Source organism: Aotus nancymaae, unplaced genomic scaffold (genome assembly GCF_030222135.1).
Source record: "Aotus nancymaae isolate 86718 unplaced genomic scaffold, 86718_ANA_hifiasm-v0.15.2.pri h1tg000006l, whole genome shotgun sequence".
NCBI lineage: Eukaryota > Metazoa > Chordata > Mammalia > Primates > Aotidae > Aotus > Aotus nancymaae.
The window spans coordinates 66,305,599-66,324,057 of NW_026988417.1; the positions used below are offsets into that span (position 1 = coordinate 66,305,599).

Sequence of the window (18,459 nt, forward strand, 5' to 3'; positions counted from 1 at the left end):
TTATATTCTTATTTTAGTTGTATACATAGTACAGAACCACAAAATTCCAGAAACTTTTGGATAAAATTATCTATGACATTAATGCTGTGGCTTTAGGAAATTCCAACTTATCAAAGTCAAATGATTTCATGAAATACAATCATAGTATATAAAAAAATAGACATAACTAGAAAATACCCATTATTACAAGTTAAGGCAACACTAAGAAGGTTCAAATGGAAAATCTATAGATTCACATAATTGCCAGGTTATCTGCGTTCTTCTTGAACCAGCTCATAAAGCACGAGTGTTTATGATGGTAACTCACTGTTTCACATCATATTTACATGAAGGTTTATTTAGCTTTAATACAGAAATCTAAATTCTTGCATGGTTTCAAATGTTATGCCTGAAATTCCAAAGTTTGCATTCTGTAGTAGCTGCAATTAACACTCAGAGGAAAAAATTAACTACTCTTTAATTTTTTTCTAGGGTCTGCATTTCTACTGCTTCTGGGACTTAAATCTGACATAAAGGCAATTTTAAAGGTGACTCCTAAAAAAAAAAAAGGTGATTCCTGGGATTCTTAAAAGAACAAAATATGAAGGTATAAGGGTGATTTAAGAATAGGGGCAGATCATGCATCCAATTAAAAAAAATAAATAGGAGCAAAACACAGAAGTTACCAAGGTTTTTTTTTTTTCACACAAACTACAATTTTCCCAGTGTAGTCTAGGAGGACCTCTGTACCTCCTCTGAGATGTGAAGTGTGAGAAAACATTTTAAATGGTCCATTTTCAAGGCATAATATCTAAGTACTGTCAGCCAGCCTTCGGATGTAACAAACCACAGGGCTTCCGCTGTTCTTTGTGTCTCCAATTCCATTCTTTGGGTTTGGACAGATGAATGTGTGGTTCTTGTAAGGTCTGTTCTCGCCGAGGATAAAACGAAGAAACTGAGGCCAGCACGAAAATAATCCAATGCGAAGGAATTTATTCAGGCTCCCGGGTGAGGTTCTGTGGTCCGACAGGAAGGGCCGGAGAAGTCGCACGGACTCCTCTTAGACGTGGGGTTTTATAGGGAGTGGAGGCGCTTGATTGGTTGTGCCCAAGGTGAGTGGGACAAAATGGCGGGGAGTGGGGTCCAGATGGAACAAAATGGCAGGGAGTGGGGCCCAGATAGGACAAAATGGTAGGCAGGAAGACAAAACGGCAGGCAGGGAGTGGGGCCCAGATAGGACAAAATGGTAAGCAGGAAGACAAAATGGCAGGCAGGGAGTGAGGCCTGGATTGGACAAAATGGTATCAGGTAGGTCCTGGTGGGGCTTCTTTTTCCCCCGGGCTCCCGGTGTTGGGGCGGGGGTGTCTGAGGTCTCCGCGAGGGAAGGGGGTGTGTCCGAGCTCCCCGCAGGGGATGGGGGTGTGTCGGAGGTCTCTGCAACACAACCAGCCTTACAGTTCTCACATGAAGGTTTGGCCTTTAGCTCTTGAGTGCTGTTAAAGGTACCTAAAGAGTCTCCCCAAGTTTGGATTTCCCCTCAAGGTTCTTAATGAGGCTTTGCAACTTCTCCTGGGTTATCTGTGAGGGTGGCAATTAAGAATTTTGATTTTCCTTTGTAAGCCTCATCTTCCCACTTAGGACATGTGACTAGGATAGGATTTGTTCAGGATTTCTCTCCTGAGGGTCCCAGGGAAAACTAATTTGGGATCACTTCAGATACGCCAATTCTATTTATTAATATACTTTAAGCTCAGGTATACTAATGGTATAAATACTATAAATTGATCAAGGAGTGAGTCCCTTCCTGACTCTTTAAACGAGATGCATTCCTTAAGACAGTGAATCTGGCCTAGAGACAAAAATGAGACCCACAGGATAAACAGATCTCCTGTAAGTGGTGGCGAAGTGTAACACAAACATTACAGTCCTCACTATGGAGACAAAAGCCTTCCTGAACTCTGCAGGGCCCAGGGCAGAGCCTCAGCAACTGAGGGGATATAGGCAGGCCAGACAGCAAGACATCAAGGGGTCTTGAGAGCATGTATAGCCCCTGTTCAGTAGCCCTGACTTCATTCAGGCTCTGGAACTACTCCAGGCTTTGGCAAACTGTTGGAGAAATAAGACCACAGACTTGAAATTTTCTGAAATACAATACAGATTTTTTTGCTCTTTGCCAAAAAAAACTGCCTGAAGAAAAAAATCAGAGTACCATCCTGAAGTCAGGTAATCTCAGGTAACTGCTTCACTTCAGTTCATAATATACCAATTTTCTTTACACATGGGTTTATCCTAAGATCCCAGCTATCCCCAGTCCTCCCACTTATCAGAAATTATTTTGGGATCTTGGAGGAAGGGCCCTGTATTCTCAAACTTTCTGCATATATTTGAAAAGAAATTTCAAGTTTGACAGTGGGAGAGCAACAGGAACCTAAGCACAATATGCATTTGCAAAAAGATACAAACATACATTTTGAAATCAGGGGACTCACAGTAAACAAGGTCAAATAGGCACATGAAAGAAGATTCACTTATTTGAAAAGGGAGTATCTGGAGATAGGAAAAACCAAAGGTGTTTTTTCCTACTTCCTTTTTTTTTTTTGCAGAGACAAGGTCTCACTATGTTGCCCAGGCTGATCTAGAACTGCTCCTATCCTGAAACTTTCTTTTTTTTCTTTTAAGATGGAGTTTTGCTCTTGTTGCCCAGTCTGGAGTGCAATGGCACGATCTTGGCTCACCGCACTGTCTGCCTCCCGAGTTCAAGTGATTCTTCTTCCTCAGCCTCCAGAGTAGCTGGGATTACAGGCATGTGCCACCACACCCAGCTAATTTTGCATTTTTAGTAGAAATGGGGTTTCTCCATGTTGGTCAGGCTGGGGATCCCAGCCATCAGTCATCACATGAGCATACAAAAAACACAACTTGGCAGGTAGATTCTGCTGGATGTCAGGGATTGGGGATACAGACCAAACATGTATTTCACAGTATCATAGAACCTTATTTTTTGCGTCTTAGCAAAAATGACAAACATGGTGGGAAAAGGACACTGATTTCCCTCATGCCATTATGAGAAAAATATCTGAGTCAGTACACAGTAACATAGAGCAAAGGCAAAATTATTTCAGAGATAATTTGTAACTGCCAAAATTTTCCTCAAATTCTTTTCTCTTTTTACTATGACCCAAGCTGTGCACACATTTCTGCCTCTGCATCCTTGATTGTACATGTTGCAAATAGAGTCAATTTCCGTTATTTGTGGTACTTATGTTCCATAAGTCCACATTCACTGAATTAGTGAATACCAAACCACTGCTCCTAGAAAACATACAGGGTTAAGTTTCTGCAAGCTTTGATGTTGTCAACTGATCAATACAACATATTGTTGATTTAGTAGCACTAAATTCTCTGCCAACAGCATTATAACTCAAGCAAGAATGAAACTTATCTAAGACACTTATTTTCTCCTTAAGGCCCATCACAGTCTTCTTGAGCTTAGGAACATTAGACAGCACTCCAGCAGGACATTTCGATGGCATTTTAAACAGTGAAATCTTCAACAAAAAGAACAGAAATGAGGAAGACATGACACCAAGTAGACTCAAAAAGGATACATGTTTACAGTATGAGAGCTGAAATTAGAAGGCAGAGTGCCATTTTTTTGACTTCTGCTGGGAGGTAACTCAAATTTTTGCCTATGAATGGCCACAAAAGCACTTGTGAAAATACTGGTTCTGGGGTTATGGACAGATTTGAGCAAGCAGGCAAATTTACAAATACAAAATCCACAAATAATGAGGATGTTTCAATTCCTTCAATGTGGTTGGGAAGCACAATTGCCTGAATAGGGCAGCCAGAAATGAGGACTAGGAATTTACGAAAAGAGAACCCAGTCTTAACTGCCACCATCTATGTCTAAAATAAATTCTCAGGGAACTGTAGTAACATGACAACCAGAATTCTTATTCTGTACGCTGTACATTTTTATATTAAAAAATGTCATAACTTCATTAAGTACGTGAACTAAAATTTAAGAGATATCAATCAAAGAAATGATGAATGAATTTCACTTTAGTTTTTATTTTACTGTAAAACACTGAGATGGAATGATAGGGTTTCCCAGAATCAGGTCCATATTTTAACTAAATGAAAATTTATGATTTATAGCCTTCTCAAATACCTGTCATACTTGCTATCTCGACCAGAGCTAATTTTATCTCTTTACAAATTAAACAAGCAAATAACTGGATCCACAGTTTATAATAACTGTCAATTTTTCCTGTATTAAACCTCTAATCATAGTTTATGCCTATTAGGGTACTTAATACTTATAAATAAAGAAGTTTAAAATCACCTCAATAGGCAATTGCCCTTCTGGTTTTCTTCTTTGACTAAACAAACTGAATGCTTAAGATTTTCTACCTTGGTGCTAGCAGTACACAGTGCTACACTGTGTATTCCAGACTTCTTAAATTATAGAAAAAGGAATGTACACTTTTTGTATTCTTTCCGAGCAGGGGTAGGAGGCAATATCAACTACCATGTTAGGTACTTGTATGCGTGGTTTACTCTACTGCATATATTTCAAGTTGCCCCCTTTTCTTTTTCAACCACACATTAACTCAGCATCAATGTATGCTCCATTAGAATAAAATTTATTAACTAGGAGTTGCCAGAAGACCTTCCCAGTATCAATGAAGTCCCATATTGTGAGTCCTAAAATTCTTCTGAAGAGAAAACCATATATATAGCCTTTTCTTAGATGCTCAAAGAGGTCTAAAATCCTCTCCGCCTCCAAAATATTAAGAAATAGCTGGGCGCAGTGGCTCACATCTGTAATCCCAGCACTTTGGGAGGCCGAGATGGGCAGATCACTTGAGGCCAGGAGTTCGAGACCAACCTGGCCAACATGGTCAAACCCTGTCTCTCTTAAAAATACAAAACTTAGCTAGGCATGGTGGTACATGCCTGTAGTCCCAGCTACTGAGGACAGTGAGGTAGGAAAACTGCTTGAACACGAGGCAGAGGTTGCAGTGAGCCGAGATCGTGCCACTGCATTCCAGCCTGGGTGCTTGGTGACAGACATTCTGTCTCACTTAAAAAAAAAAACAAACGCTGGGCACAGTGGCTCACACTTGTAATCCCAGCACTTTGGGAGGCCAAAACAGGTAGATCACTTGAGGTCAGGAGTTCCAGACCAGTCTGCCCAACATGGTGAAACCCTGTATCTACTAAAAACAGAAAAATTAGCTGGGGGTGATGGTGTGTACTTGCAATCCCAGCTACTCGGAGGCTGAGGCAGGAGAATAGCTTGAACCCAGGAGGTGGAGGTTGCAGTGAGCTGAGATTGTGCCACTGTACTCCAGCCTGGGAGACAGAGACTTCATCTCAAAAAAGAAAAAAAAAAAATCATCTCACTGATCCTGTTTACAAAACAGTAATATGCAGTATTGTTTAGTTTAATTTGACATCATTCGGTAGCTAACACTATCCTCCAAAGTTCTGGCAGCCCTAACAAACTGTAACTTTACAAACAGAGACAGGCATTTTGGTTCTAGTTTAATACTTTCACAATTAAACATACTGAATTTATAGCATTTAAAAGATGTTAATTACGGTCAAATATATCTGGATTACAGCTTTTTTTTTGTTTTGTTTTGTTTTTTTGAGAGAGTTTCGCTCTTGTTGCCCAGGTTAGAGTGCAAAAGGGTGATCTCAGCTCACTGCAACCTCTGTCTCCCAGGTTCAAGCGATTTTCTTGCCTCATCTTGCCTCCCGAGTAGCTGGGATTACAGGGGCCCAGCATCACATCCAGCTAATTTTTTTGTACTTTTTTTTTTTTTGAGACGGAGTTTCGCTTGTTACCCAGGCTGGAGTGCAATGGCGCGATCTCGGCTCACCACAACCTCCGCCTCCTGGGTTCAGGCAATTCTCCTGCCTCAGCCTCCTGAGTAGCTGGGATTACAGGCACGCGCCACCATGCCCAGCTAATTTTTTTGTATTAGTAGATGGGGTTTCACCATGTTGACCAGGACGGTCTCGATCTCTTGACCTTGTGATCCACCCGCCTCGGCCTCCCAAAGTGCTGGGATTACAGGCTTGAGCCACCGCGCCCGGCCTTTTTGTACTTTTTAGTAGAGATGGAATTTGACTATGTTGGCCAGGCTGGTCTCGAACTCCTGACCTCAGGTGATCCACCTAGCTTGGCCTCCCAAAGTGCTGGGATTACACGCATGAGCCACCATGCCTGGCCTGGATTACAACTTAACCTACAATATTTCATGAAGTTCATAATTTTAAATAAAGGCAAATCAAATAATACCTGAATTTCTAAGTCTAAATACATTAAGGTGATAGTGACTCTTGCAACTGTTTCAAAATTATTGGAAAATATGTCACTTTCTTGAAATGAACTTGCTATAAAAGGCAGCAAATAGGTCTTTATAAGGAGTTTCTGAATCTGACTTGGTTGATGGTATTCGGCAAAGTTGGCGAAATCCAGGAGAACGCAGCAGAAAGTTCTGTGAAAGGCCCATGAAACTGGAGCATAACCAGTAGAGAACAAGTGACTATAAAGAGAAGACATAAATGTTAACATCTGTAATTCTGCAAGGACATCACAGTCCAGACACAGGCAAGCAGTAAAAAAGAAAATGACAATCTTTGCGAATAGAAGTATGCCAAGACTGAGCAAGACTGAGCAAGACTTGCAACAGCTATCAGATTGCTGCGACGGATTTAATAGACAGGTAAAAAAGGTTACAGACAGATCAAAAAGCAAAAATAAAGGAAAAAGAGAAGTATTTAGGGTAGAAAGTAAAAAGAGAGAAGCTCCTAGACAGAGGCTCAAGAGAGATCTCATCTCCCTTCTTTGGCAATGGAACATACTTTTTTCTCACCAAGAGTCCTGTCCAGCTACTTACATACTGAAGGTAGAATACTGGAGGTGTGGCATTTACGATGGCAAACTTAGCCTCCCTAAATCTCATTTTCCCCATATAGTCATCTATCATCCAAATTTTTCCCAACAGTTTCTGGGAAACCCCTGTTCGCCAGTTTCTCAGTGTAGTCAGGAATGTATTTCTTTGCCTTTTACTGAGACAAACAGCCTCAGCATTATCTCCAATTTTCTTTTGTATTACCATCTTGACCAGTAGTACCCAAACTTTTTGGCACTAGGGACCAATTTTTCCACAGATGGGAGGAAGGTTTTGGGATGAAACTGTTCCATTCCTCGTATCATGAGGAATGAGACTCGCATAAGGAGTGCACAATCTAGATCCCTCAAACGTGCAATTCACAATAGCGTTTGTGCTCCTATGAGAATCTAATGCTGCTGATCTGACAGGAGGCAGAGCTCAGGTGGTAAGGCTCACTTGCCCACCACTCACCTCCTGCTGTGCAGCCTGGTTCCTAACAGGCTATGGACTGGTACTGGTCTGTGGCCCTGGGTGACTATTTATTTAGGTCAGTAACTAAGTTCTACAACCTCTCGAAATACTCCTGTACTTACCCTTGTTCCAGACTTTTCTTTGGTATCAGAATGTAATCAGGCCCCAGAAACAAAACCATGTAGTTGTTAAGTCTGGGTTCTAGAGTCATACTACCTGAGTTTGACTCCTATTTGCCATTTATTTGACTTTGAGTAAGTTATTTTCCTTCTGTTCCAGTTTCCTCAACTATAAAGTAGAGACAGTAACTATATCTACCTCAAAGGATTGCTATGAGGAATAAATGAGATAATTCATGTAGAGTGGTATGCAAGTATATGGTCCACATTAGGCACCTGTATTTGTCATTTGTTCCAAAGTCAGCCTTTAGGGGCAGAAAGTACCACATCCTCAAAGGTAGATTAGCACAGTAGTTAAGAGGAGGAGCCAAACTGCTTAGATGTGTGTTAAGACTCTATCACTTATAGCTAAGTGGTCTTCGATGAGTTACTTAATTTCTCTTTGTCTCAGTTTCCTCTTCAGCAAGTGAGCATTATAATAGTCCCTTTATCATTGCGCTGTTGGGAGAATTATATGGGGTAACATATGCAAACCATTTAAAACAGTGCTTAGCATAAAGTCAATGTTAAATAAATTTTGTCCATCGTCATCATCTGACTTATCCACCAGCAGAAAAACAACCTGAGCCCAACTATAGCAGACTCTAAGTTGCCATCTAAGTATCAATCTCCCCTCTTCCTTAGTAACAAAATCCTAATTTTTAGTTGGGTACACTGTCATCTGAAAAAAAAAAAAAAAAAGGCTATATATTTCCTTGTCTCTTCTGCAGCAAGGGGTACCCATAAAACTAAGATGTAAACACAAGTTTTATGGGTTTGGTGGAACATCTGGCAAGACTCCTAAAAAGGGGCTGACTGCACTTGAGGCACCCTTTACTATTCCTGAATGATAACAAGGTCTAGCAGCCATGACCATAGCGTAGCCTTGAAAGCACAGGCTGTGGATAACAAATCAGAAAGAGAGAAGCAGCAATCTGGGTCTCTCATCTTCATGGACTTGCCCCATCATTCCTCAGCTGCCTAACCAGATTTCCTATAATTGAGAGGACAAATTTTGGCTCGTTAAGACATTGTGTTTTAGATCTCGTTACTCATTTTGAACTCAATCCTCACTAAAACTTCACTGCTCATATTTTATTCAATCTGGGGGAGTTCTTCAGTTATAACTGGTATGATTTCTCTGTGGAAATGCAGTGAATCTGTGCTGCTCTACTTTTCAGGGTATTTTACAACATTACTACTGTTATGTAAAAAGTTCTACGATAGGCCCTTATTTCATTAATTCTCATAGGCATTATGGTATCTATTTTAGAGATGTGCAAACTTATTCTGCACAGGATTAATGACAGTATTATGTCCAGTAACAACCTAAAAAATACATTTTGATACCAAAAACATATTGCTTTAGATTCCTGTAAAGAATACAGTGGGCCAGGCATGGTGGCTCACACCTGTAATGCCAGTACTTTGGAAGACCAAGACAGGTGGATCACCTGAGATCAGGAGTTCGAGACCAGCCTGGCCAACACAGCGAAACCCTGTCTCTACTAAAAATACAAAAACTAGCTAGGCATGGTGGTGTGTGCATATAATCCCGGATACTAGGGAGGATGAGGCAGGAGAATCACTTGAACCCAGGAGGTGGAGGGTGCAGTGAGCTAAGATTGCACGACTGCACTCCAGCTTGGGCAAGGAGTGATGAGCCAGACTCCATCTCAAAAAAAAAAATACTGCGAATTCGTTTTATATATGATACACCCTAACTATGAACAACAACTGAATTCTACTTTATGTGTTGGCTCTGAGTAAACATGGAGATAAATCTAACACAGCTTTTGCCTCCTTAGAAGCTTATAAAGTATCCGTGCGAAACATGCAGAAGACTGAACTAACTGCAAACATAACCATTTCTTTTTCTATTTCTATAAAGTTTAAATCAGTATATACAGGGACAAGTTTACCTATTTCATAGAGTTGTTACGAGATTAAATAATACCAGAAATGAACCCTAATGGTCTTATCCCTTTGTTTTGTTTCTTTTATAAGTGCCAAATTCCTTGGTTCAGTCTACATAGGCAGAACTAATTCAACATACCAAATAGTCAAATGGAACAAATACAATATTCATGGTATTGTGTAAAACATTTTGCAAGATTTTTTTTTAAAAAGGCAAGAAATAGAAACAGATTAGTTACTACAGCAACTCTGATTCAGTAAGGGATCAGGTAGTCAGAGGAAGTTCAACAGAACAGGCAGGTTTCCAGCCAGTCTAAGCTAAAGTCAGAGAGGATTTAGTACATGCTACACACAATGTTGGTGCTTACTCACTGAGGGCATCGCTGCAGCAATTGGAATCATCAACACCGACACCGCACGAACAAAGTATGTAATATATGTTTGAAAATGAGACATTCCAATTTTTTGTAGAGCATAAATCTGAAGGAGTAGAACATATACATGCATAATGATTATTAAAATGCATATTAAATCAGACAAGCTTTAACATATAAACTGATTTTTGACTGGCTTTCATCTACACTTTAATAAAAGCAAAAAACATATATATAAAACACCGATTAATTTATACGGCTGATCATTTATTTATTTTTTGAGACTGGGTCTTGCTATCAAACAGACCAGTTTGAGGCTGGTCTCAAACTCCTTGGCTCAAGTGATCCTCCCACCTCCTCCTCCCAAGTAGCTGGCATAATAGGCATGCACCAACCACTGCACTCAGCTTGGTCATCCATTTTAAAACTCTTAATAACTGGCCTAGGTGGAAGAATCACTCCAGCCCAGGAGTTTGAGGCTACCGTGAGCTATGATCATGCCACTAAACTCCAGCCTGGGCAACAGAACAAGATCCTGTCTCTTAAAAAAATAAAAAATAAAAAAAAAACCACTTACTAATTATGTGAAATTCTTAAATGAAGGATTTTTGACACTTTGTACCAAAAAACAAGTGAAATGATTTATATGATAGCTATTGTCATAGGATTCTTCAAGCTCCACTTAAGAATTCTGCATAAGGATTGGGGGAACCAGTAATCCCAGCACTGTGGGAGGCCCAGGCAGGCTGATTGTTTGATCTGAGGAGTTTGAGACCAGCCTAGGCAACACAATGAAACTGTCTCTACAAAAAATACAAAAATTAGCTGGGCATGGTGGCATATGTCTACAGTCCCAGCTACTCGGGAAGGAGGCTGAGGTGGGAGGATTGCTTGAGCCCAGAAGGCACAGGTTGCAGTGAGTTGAGATCACACCACTGTATTAGTGACAGAGTAAGACCGTCTCCACAAAAATGAAAAGAAGGGGGAAAAAAGAGACTTCTGCATAATTATGATTCTAGAGCCAAACTACGTAGTTTTACATTTTTATGTCTCACTTTCTCCATATTAAAAAAGGATAATATTTAGTTTGCAGGGTTATTCTAAGAAGTAAATGAGTTGATTCATGTAAATTGCTTATAACGATGCCTTATGGCCAGGCACAGTGACTCAGACCTGTAATCCCAGCATTTTGGGAGGCTGAGGCAGCAGACCACTTGAGGTCAGGAGTTCCAGACCAGCCTGGCCAACATGGTGAAACCTCGTCTCTATTAAAAATACAAAAAATTAGCGTGGTGGTGGGCACCTGTCATCCCAGCTACTCAGGAGGCTGAGGCAGGAGAATTGCTTGAACCTGGGAGGTGAAGGTTGCAGTGAGTAGAGATCATACCACTGTACTCCAGCCTGGGCAATACAGTGAGACTCTGTCTCAAGAAAAACAAAACAAAACAAAACAATGCGCACATAGTGGATGTTAAGTAAGAATAAGCTTTTATTTTTCTTTTAGAGATGAAGTCTCTCTGTTGCCAAGGCTGGAGTATAGTGATGGGATCACAGCTCACTGCAGCCTCCATCTCTTGGGCTCAAGCAATCCTCCTGACTCAGCCTCTGAGTAGCTGGAACTAGAGACACATGCCACCATGCCCCACTATGAAAAACTTTTATTTAGTCCTTAGATAACATAGAGGAAAAGACTAGAGGATTGACATTGATTCACTATAAACTTGCACTTATCACTTCCTTCTTTCTACCAAATATTTACTGACTACCAACCACAGTGACTGTGCTACATGCACTTAGGGAAACATGTTTGGACTACAGGTGGAGTCTTTCCTCAAGAAACTTTCACTCAAGACCTTATACTCTAACATCTTCATTGTTCTTATCTGAAAAAATAAGGGTTGTATTAGATTTCACAAACAGGGGTCAGTGGTCATGAGGTCTAGGAGATCTATACTGAGGTAAATCATTTTTAAGATTTCTTCCAGTTCAGTCTGTTCTACTCAGAGTCTGAGAACAATTTATGAAATTATATGCACAGTTTCCTAAAACTGCTGAGTAAAGCAGCCTGCGATAAGAGTTAAGACATGACTGAGGGCTGAGCGCAGTGCTCACGCCTGAAATCCCAGCACTTTGGGAGGCTAAGGTGGGTGGATCACCTGAGGTCAGGAGTTCAAGACCAGCCTGGTCAACATGGTGAAATCCTGTCTCTACTAAAAATACAAAAATTAGCCGAGTGTGGTGGCATGTGCCTGTGATCCCAGCTACTCGGGAGGCGGAGGTTGCAGTGAGCCAAGACCACGCCATTGTACTCCAGCCTGGGCAACAAGAGCAAAACTCTATCTCAAAAAAAAAAAAGACATGACTGAAAGGTCACATTTTTTGTGTATGTTTTTCCCATTTCATCTTATAAAGACATTCAATGACTTTTCTAAGGTCATAAAGCAAGAAAATGGCAGTCAGCACCTGATTGTATTCCCCACCTACAAATTCACATATTAAACACCCACACGGAACGCCACTCTAAGAAAATAACCAGATTGGGCACCTTCATTACTGTTTTTACCAAAAGCAAATCACAAAGTTCCATGTATCAGAATCATATAATTTTGAAGCTGAAAGAGACTCGGAAATGTACTAATTCAGTGCTTTTAATTTTGAGAGTTCTGAGGCCCAGAGAGGTTAAGGGACAGGCCTAAGCCAATGTCTGACCTAGAACCAGGAACCAAGGGATCTCACTTCTGAGTCAGAGCTATCTTCACCAACTCAAACAAAAATATATTTAATGTCAGAACAGCAGCAACAAAAACCCCAATAAATGACAAACAAATTTCATTTAAAACCACTGACCTCCACTATGAATAAATTGATGACACCAACAGAGATAGGCAGAATCCAAGTGGAGTCCGGTGCAGTGAGGTCAGGAAACCACAGAATCCCGCCAGTAGCTAACTGTTCCGGAACAGAAAAACCTGCTGAAATAGTTTTACAAATAAAACAACAGAAGTCCTAAAAACAGCAGAGAAAAATATTTAAGACATAAATAAGAAGTCTAACGATTCCAATAAGGTATCCCTCACAGGAAAGATCTGCACTAATTTTATTTTGGTTTTTCACTCACAATATAAATATTTTTTCTCAATATAAAATGTTGTTCTCAACCCAATCAATCTGTTTACACTTAAGACTTTAAATTCTACCCCCTTATAAGGAAGACAGTAAATGTATCCTAATTATGAAAAGTATGTGTTTTTTTGTTTTTGTTTTTTAGTACAAAGACAATGTTAGAGAACTGATTTGGGAAAAGACTTCTAAAATAATTACCTTCTGAATGTGTTGCCCCTGTGCTAAAATTCCGGAGAGCAACAGACATGAAGACCCATACTGGAATCTGAATCCAAACCAACACAGTGGCTTTGAAAGGGTGGCAGTTATCTCGCACATATATCTCTGAAACTAGCCTCCTCATATTCTTTAGGTAAGTGAGCCTAGATTGAGATGAGCGGAATAAAAGGGAAAAGAGAAAATGTCATTTGACTAAGAATTGCGCTTTATTCCCATAGCACAAATAGCTCCTGCTGTAGTTATTAGCTAAAGGATTTGTATAAGGGTTTCAGCTGTCACACCCATGTTAAGGGGTTGCCTAAACAACAGGCAAATAAGTCCTTTTATCAAAATTCCTACAGTATTGTACACAAGTTACATAACAATCTGAAATTGTCAGACTACAGGCTTTGTCTCTGGCGGTCTTTGGCTAATTAGACTTTAACAGTGAATTTCACTACTGACATAGTATGACTACAATTAATATTGGAAATATGGAAGCTAAAAGCAAATTTTAATCAAATCTCTCCACTCCAGCCAAACTTAATGACTTCATCCCCAAATATACCTTTGGGAGCTATGTGGTTTTATACTGTATATGCTCTTGGCCTGTCAAAATAGTCTCCATTGTTCAATCAACTATCTCACAAAGACATTTTTAATCTGTTTCTCTGTTAACCATATTAGTTACTACTGTTTCTTTCCTGAAATCTTACTTTCTCGACTACAGTCTTCCTTCAGGTCCAAGAGAATAGGAGTTAAAAAACAAATAAAAATGGCCAGGCGTGGTGGCTCACATCTGTAATCCCAGCACTTTGGGAGCCCAAGGTGGACGGATCATGAGGTCAGGAGTTTGATCAGCCTGACCAATATGGTGAAACCCCGTCTCTACTAAAAATACAAAAATTAGCCCAGCGTGGTGCTATGCACTGGTAGTCCCAACTACTCCAGAGGCTGAGGCAGAAAAATCGCTTGAATCCAGGAGAAGGAGGTTGCAGTGAGCCGAAATTGTGCCACCGCACTCCAGCCTGGGCAACACAGCAAAACCCAGTCTCAACAAGCAAAACAAAAACAAAACAAAACAAAACAAAAAAACAAAAACTAAAGTATTCTTGAGGCGGAAGTGTTCTATTTTACTCATCTTTAAATCTCCTGTATCATACAATTTGTACAAAGCAAGCATTCAATAGTTTTTCTGAATTTAGTCATATTATAGTGTATAATAAGACAATACACAAAAACATTCTAGGTCCTTCATAATTTCACATCTGCCTATTCTTCCAATTTTACCTCTTGTTTTACTCCTCTAGACACTTGCATATTCTGGTCCCTGGATGACTTTAGTTCATCCAACAAATCAGACTTCCACATCAGCATGCCTTTAGAAGTATTGTATTATATCATTTGTGTGAAAAGCCCACTTTCCTAGTTGTCCATCTGACATACTGTCCATCTGACATGTTTCTTCCCAGAAAGAAACATCTGTAAGGATGTATCTGGCCAACCATCCTGAGAGTGCTGCTTAAAAGGTGCCACAGTCTTACCTAGGCTGCGTTAGTAACCCAGGCAAGCAGCTATTAATTTGGTTCTTTTGGCCTATGGCTGAAGCTTTCGACTTCTTTGATCAGCAAAATTTCAAAACTATAGGTCTGTCAACTTTCAATTTTTACCAAATGAAGATAAAAATCACCATGATTTTTTTAAATGTCAGGTCTTTTTAACACTAAATAAAGATAGGACACAATCTCATATTAAAGATAGTTGGGAAATTTATACCTATAGAGATAAAAATACATGGATAACAATACATACATAAAACAGATTGATACTACAAAGACCTTTTTTCATTGCTGTAAAAAGGAGAATATTTGTCACAGTCTAGTAAGGATTAGAATTTGGGAAACCAATTAAATTAAGGAGTAGCTTAGGGTGATTGAAGCAGGAGAGCTTGTAAGTTCCCAGTGAATGAATGCAGACATACTTGGGCATAACCAATCACCCTTAGATTGGGGCTTTCCAAGAACCCAGGCAGACAACTGCACAAAATAACCACAATAGATGGACAACACCTTGGCTATCGAAGTGTTTCTACTGTGGCACTTATGTTTTCTACCTCCTCGTTCCTGTAAGCTATTACCTGCTGTATCTTTTCTAAAAGGTCAAGATTGTAAATAATATGTGTCATTTGTTGACCAATATCGCAACAGAATGGCAAAGTATCTTCATCCTGCCAGTGCTTCCTTGATGATCTAGCTCCTTGTACATAATCTTGACTTTCCTCCCTGACTCTCCTTGATGATCCACCGCCTTGTACATAATCTTTATATAGTAGGTAATTCACTGACATTATTATTTGATTACAGGTCTTTTTCAATAGGCAGGAATCCCTAAAGAATAGGAACATGCTCTTCTTATTTGTCTCTTTATTTATTTCTTTGCCTTCAGTCCAGCATATGAAACTATCATGCCACATAATAACTTATTAAAGTATAAAAGAGTAGGCCGGGTGCAGTGCTCACTCCTGTAATGCCAACACTTTGGGAGACCAAGACCAGCAGATAACCTGAGGTTAGGAGTTTGAGACCAGCCTAACCAACATGGAGAAACCCCGTCTCCACTAAAAATACAAAGTTAGCTGGGCGTGATGGTGCATGCCTGTAATCCCAGGAAATCGGGGGGCTGAGGCAGGAGAATCGCTTGAAGCCAGGAGGTGGAGGTTGCGGTGAGCAGACATTGCGCCATTGCATTCCAGCCTGGGCAACAAGAGAGAAACTTGGTCTCAAGGAAAAAAAAAAAAATATATATATATATATATGTAAAAGAAACACTCTACTGCCAAAACTATAGAATACTCAAACTTACAATTAACATTACCATTATGTACGTGTGTGTATGGTCTTATATGCATATAATTAGCTTACCTGGCAACTCTTTTGGACCACCCCAACTGACTTGCACGAACTGCAACTTCTTGGTTAAGATGCTTGGCAATAGTTTTTATTTCTGGCTGCAAATTTTCCACCTAGCTAAAAAATAGATTTTGTTATGAGCATATAAAGGACCTTTATTCATAATTACTCAATTTTTCACACTATTCCCTTGAGTCATTTAAAAATGTAGTTTACTGATCATGTCAAGAAACCTAAGTCTAAACACATGATGTCAATTTGCTTACAATGTCCTCATTCAAAAATTCAAAATGTATACTTATCCATATGATCATGGGCAAGTAAGCTCTAAAATCATGTTCCCTCACATATAAAATATATAACAGCATCTACTTCACAGGGTTAGAAGTATTACATGAGGACTGCACCCTGGGCTTTACTGTTCTATCTCTAATTTTCTAGTAACGTAAGCGGAGAAAACTGCAGTCTGTTAAGAACCTTTAATGCACTGTGATAGACCCAAATCAAAAATAAAAACTGCATTTATTCCTGCTCTGTGTTAATTTTTCCTGTAAAGTAGCTCGCTGACTTAATGCTGCTGCTGATTCCGTTCCTGTTCTGTTTCCGATTTTTTTCCCCAATGCTCACAACCTGAAAACATGAAAGCCACTATTTTTTAACTATCCCATTTGAATAATCAAGCACTTTAACCCATATCATCTGACTTGCTCTCATAACGTTGCGAAGTAGGCAAGGAAGGTATTCCTATCCTGATTCCTCAGAAAAAAGGATTCAGCATTAAAAGGCTAAGTGACTGTGACCAACCAGATAGTCTTAGTTGGGCTTGGATAGGAATCAAATTCGCAAACTGCTAATAGTATGCAGACATACTGGCTGTTAAAACTTTTAAGACATGAATTTTATAGGTTTCGCCAAGACAATTTCTTCTGCCACTGACTGCTTTGTTTCCATTCTCTGAGAGAATTTTAGTAACTACTTGTGCTCGGAGCACAAACCCAGCAAGGAAAACAAAATGACAGGTTCATGTGTACAAAATCTTATTTAACACACCTAATGCTAATTTTTTTTAAAAGCTAAAATGGTCACAATAAAATAGTCACGATGATTAAACACTAAGCACTGCAGCAGGCAATATCGTGGGATCGAAAACCCTGAGTGAACGTCGACTTTCTTCCACTGCAGGGGTTGCCGCGCAAGGCACGCGCACGGCTCGGCGCCTCTCACCTTGGCCAGGATGTAGTGCTGGTAGGCGGCCAAGGGCAGCGTGACTGCGCCCCGCAAGGCCACGGTGGAGAGCAGAATGCCGCCCCACCAGGGCAGTCCGGTGGTGGTGTGCACGCCGAGCAGTACTTCCTCCGCAACCCGCACCGGCGAAGAAGTGGCCAGGGCCTCGTACCAGCCGTTCCCATCTACTGCAGAGACGGGTGCCACTGCCCACACTGGGAGAGTGGGGCGCTTGGCGCCGCTCGTAGGAACCGGCGCAAGCGGCGGGTCCCCCGCCCGAAGGTGCAGGGCAGGGAGTGGCCGCAGCCACCGACTGCCAAGCCGGCACAGCATTTCTGCACCACGGCGGAGCCCAGAACCCAGAGGCCTCACAGTCCAGCGGACATGCACTGGCCAGCCAAGGCTGACAGGCGCATGCGTCAGGAACAGCGGGCATAAAGCGCATGCACGCCCGCCTGCAGCTGCGTCTGACCTTCCCATTCTAGCCGGTGACGACTTGCGTCGCAGTGGATATGACGCAATAGATAAGGAAGTCTCGCCTTTCCCACTTGGCACTGGGCAGGCCTACTGCGCACGCGCGAAACTTTCCCGCTGTGACCAGACTGCGGAGACATGGGTGGAGCCATGTCTAAAGTTCGTCTTCACCGTATAACTGTCCATTCTAGTTCACTAAAGCTAATCGTCATTTGTAGTGTAATCACCTTTGCTCGGTTCTTTTTTGTGACCAGAAGCTGATCCGCAACTTCTTTACGTGCATTCGATTGCTTCCGCTAGAGAATACGATAGATTATAATACCAAAGGGTAACACGTTGCTAAAATGCCGGCCCGGAGAGTGACGCATGTTTCTTGCTGACCCTGAGTGTTAATAAGCATGCCTAAAGCACGACGCATAGTTCAGTCTCTTGTATATTTAATTAAATGGCCCATCTATTCCAGTTAGTATTTTGAACACCACCTGCAAACTGAATTTCTTCAATGTTTTGTGTTCTATTATAAATAGCAGCAAAAATCTTATAGTAAGATGAAGTGTCATGTCTTGATTTAAGGGAAACTATCACTGGCAGTATCGATGGCAGTGCGGTGAATTCCTTACTAGAGTTTAATTGTATCCTATATAAGCTTTAAAGAGCCTGAACTCAGCATTAGATGTCTTCTAGTCAAAAGGTATACGTTGAATCTACATGGACTATA

The 18,459-nt window shown here is 40.7% G+C and overlaps 1 protein-coding gene across 2 annotated transcripts; it reads right to left on the reverse strand.

The window, feature by feature from the left end:
• Nucleotides 1–1,696: 1,696 nt before the first annotated feature.
• LOC105725392 (cytochrome c oxidase assembly protein COX18, mitochondrial) lies at nucleotides 1,697–17,600 on the reverse strand. Of its 2 annotated transcripts, none has more exons than XM_012464417.3 (6): nucleotides 17,268–17,600; nucleotides 16,056–16,156; nucleotides 13,135–13,298; nucleotides 12,661–12,782; nucleotides 9,812–9,919; nucleotides 1,697–6,542 (listed from the first exon to the last, which is right to left on the reverse strand). In XM_012464417.3, the coding sequence occupies exons 1-6, from the start codon at nucleotides 17,598–17,600 to the stop codon at nucleotides 6,369–6,371; spliced, it is 1,002 nt and encodes a 333-aa protein (XP_012319840.1). In that variant the 3' UTR covers nucleotides 1,697–6,368. The 2 variants fall into 2 exon arrangements, with proteins under 2 accessions (XP_012319840.1, XP_012319839.1); XM_012464416.3 differs by having other exon boundaries at nucleotides 12,661–12,785.
• Between the last annotated feature and the right edge of the window lie 859 nt (nucleotides 17,601–18,459).

Bases quoted from the DNA above. Each gene is read 5' to 3' on its own strand.
- LOC105725392 (XM_012464416.3), bottom strand. From the start codon at position 17,600: ATGCTGTGCCGGCTTGGCAGTCGGTGGCTGCGGCCACTCCCTGCCCTG. The intron at 13,299-16,055 runs GTAAGCTAATTA...ATCTCAATCTAG, and splicing joins TGGTCCAAAAGAGTTGCCAG to GCTCACTTACCTAAAGAATA. The intron at 12,786-13,134 runs GTAATTATTTTA...AAACTATTTCAG, and splicing joins AGGGGCAACACATTCAGAAG to CAGGTTTTTCTGTTCCGGAA.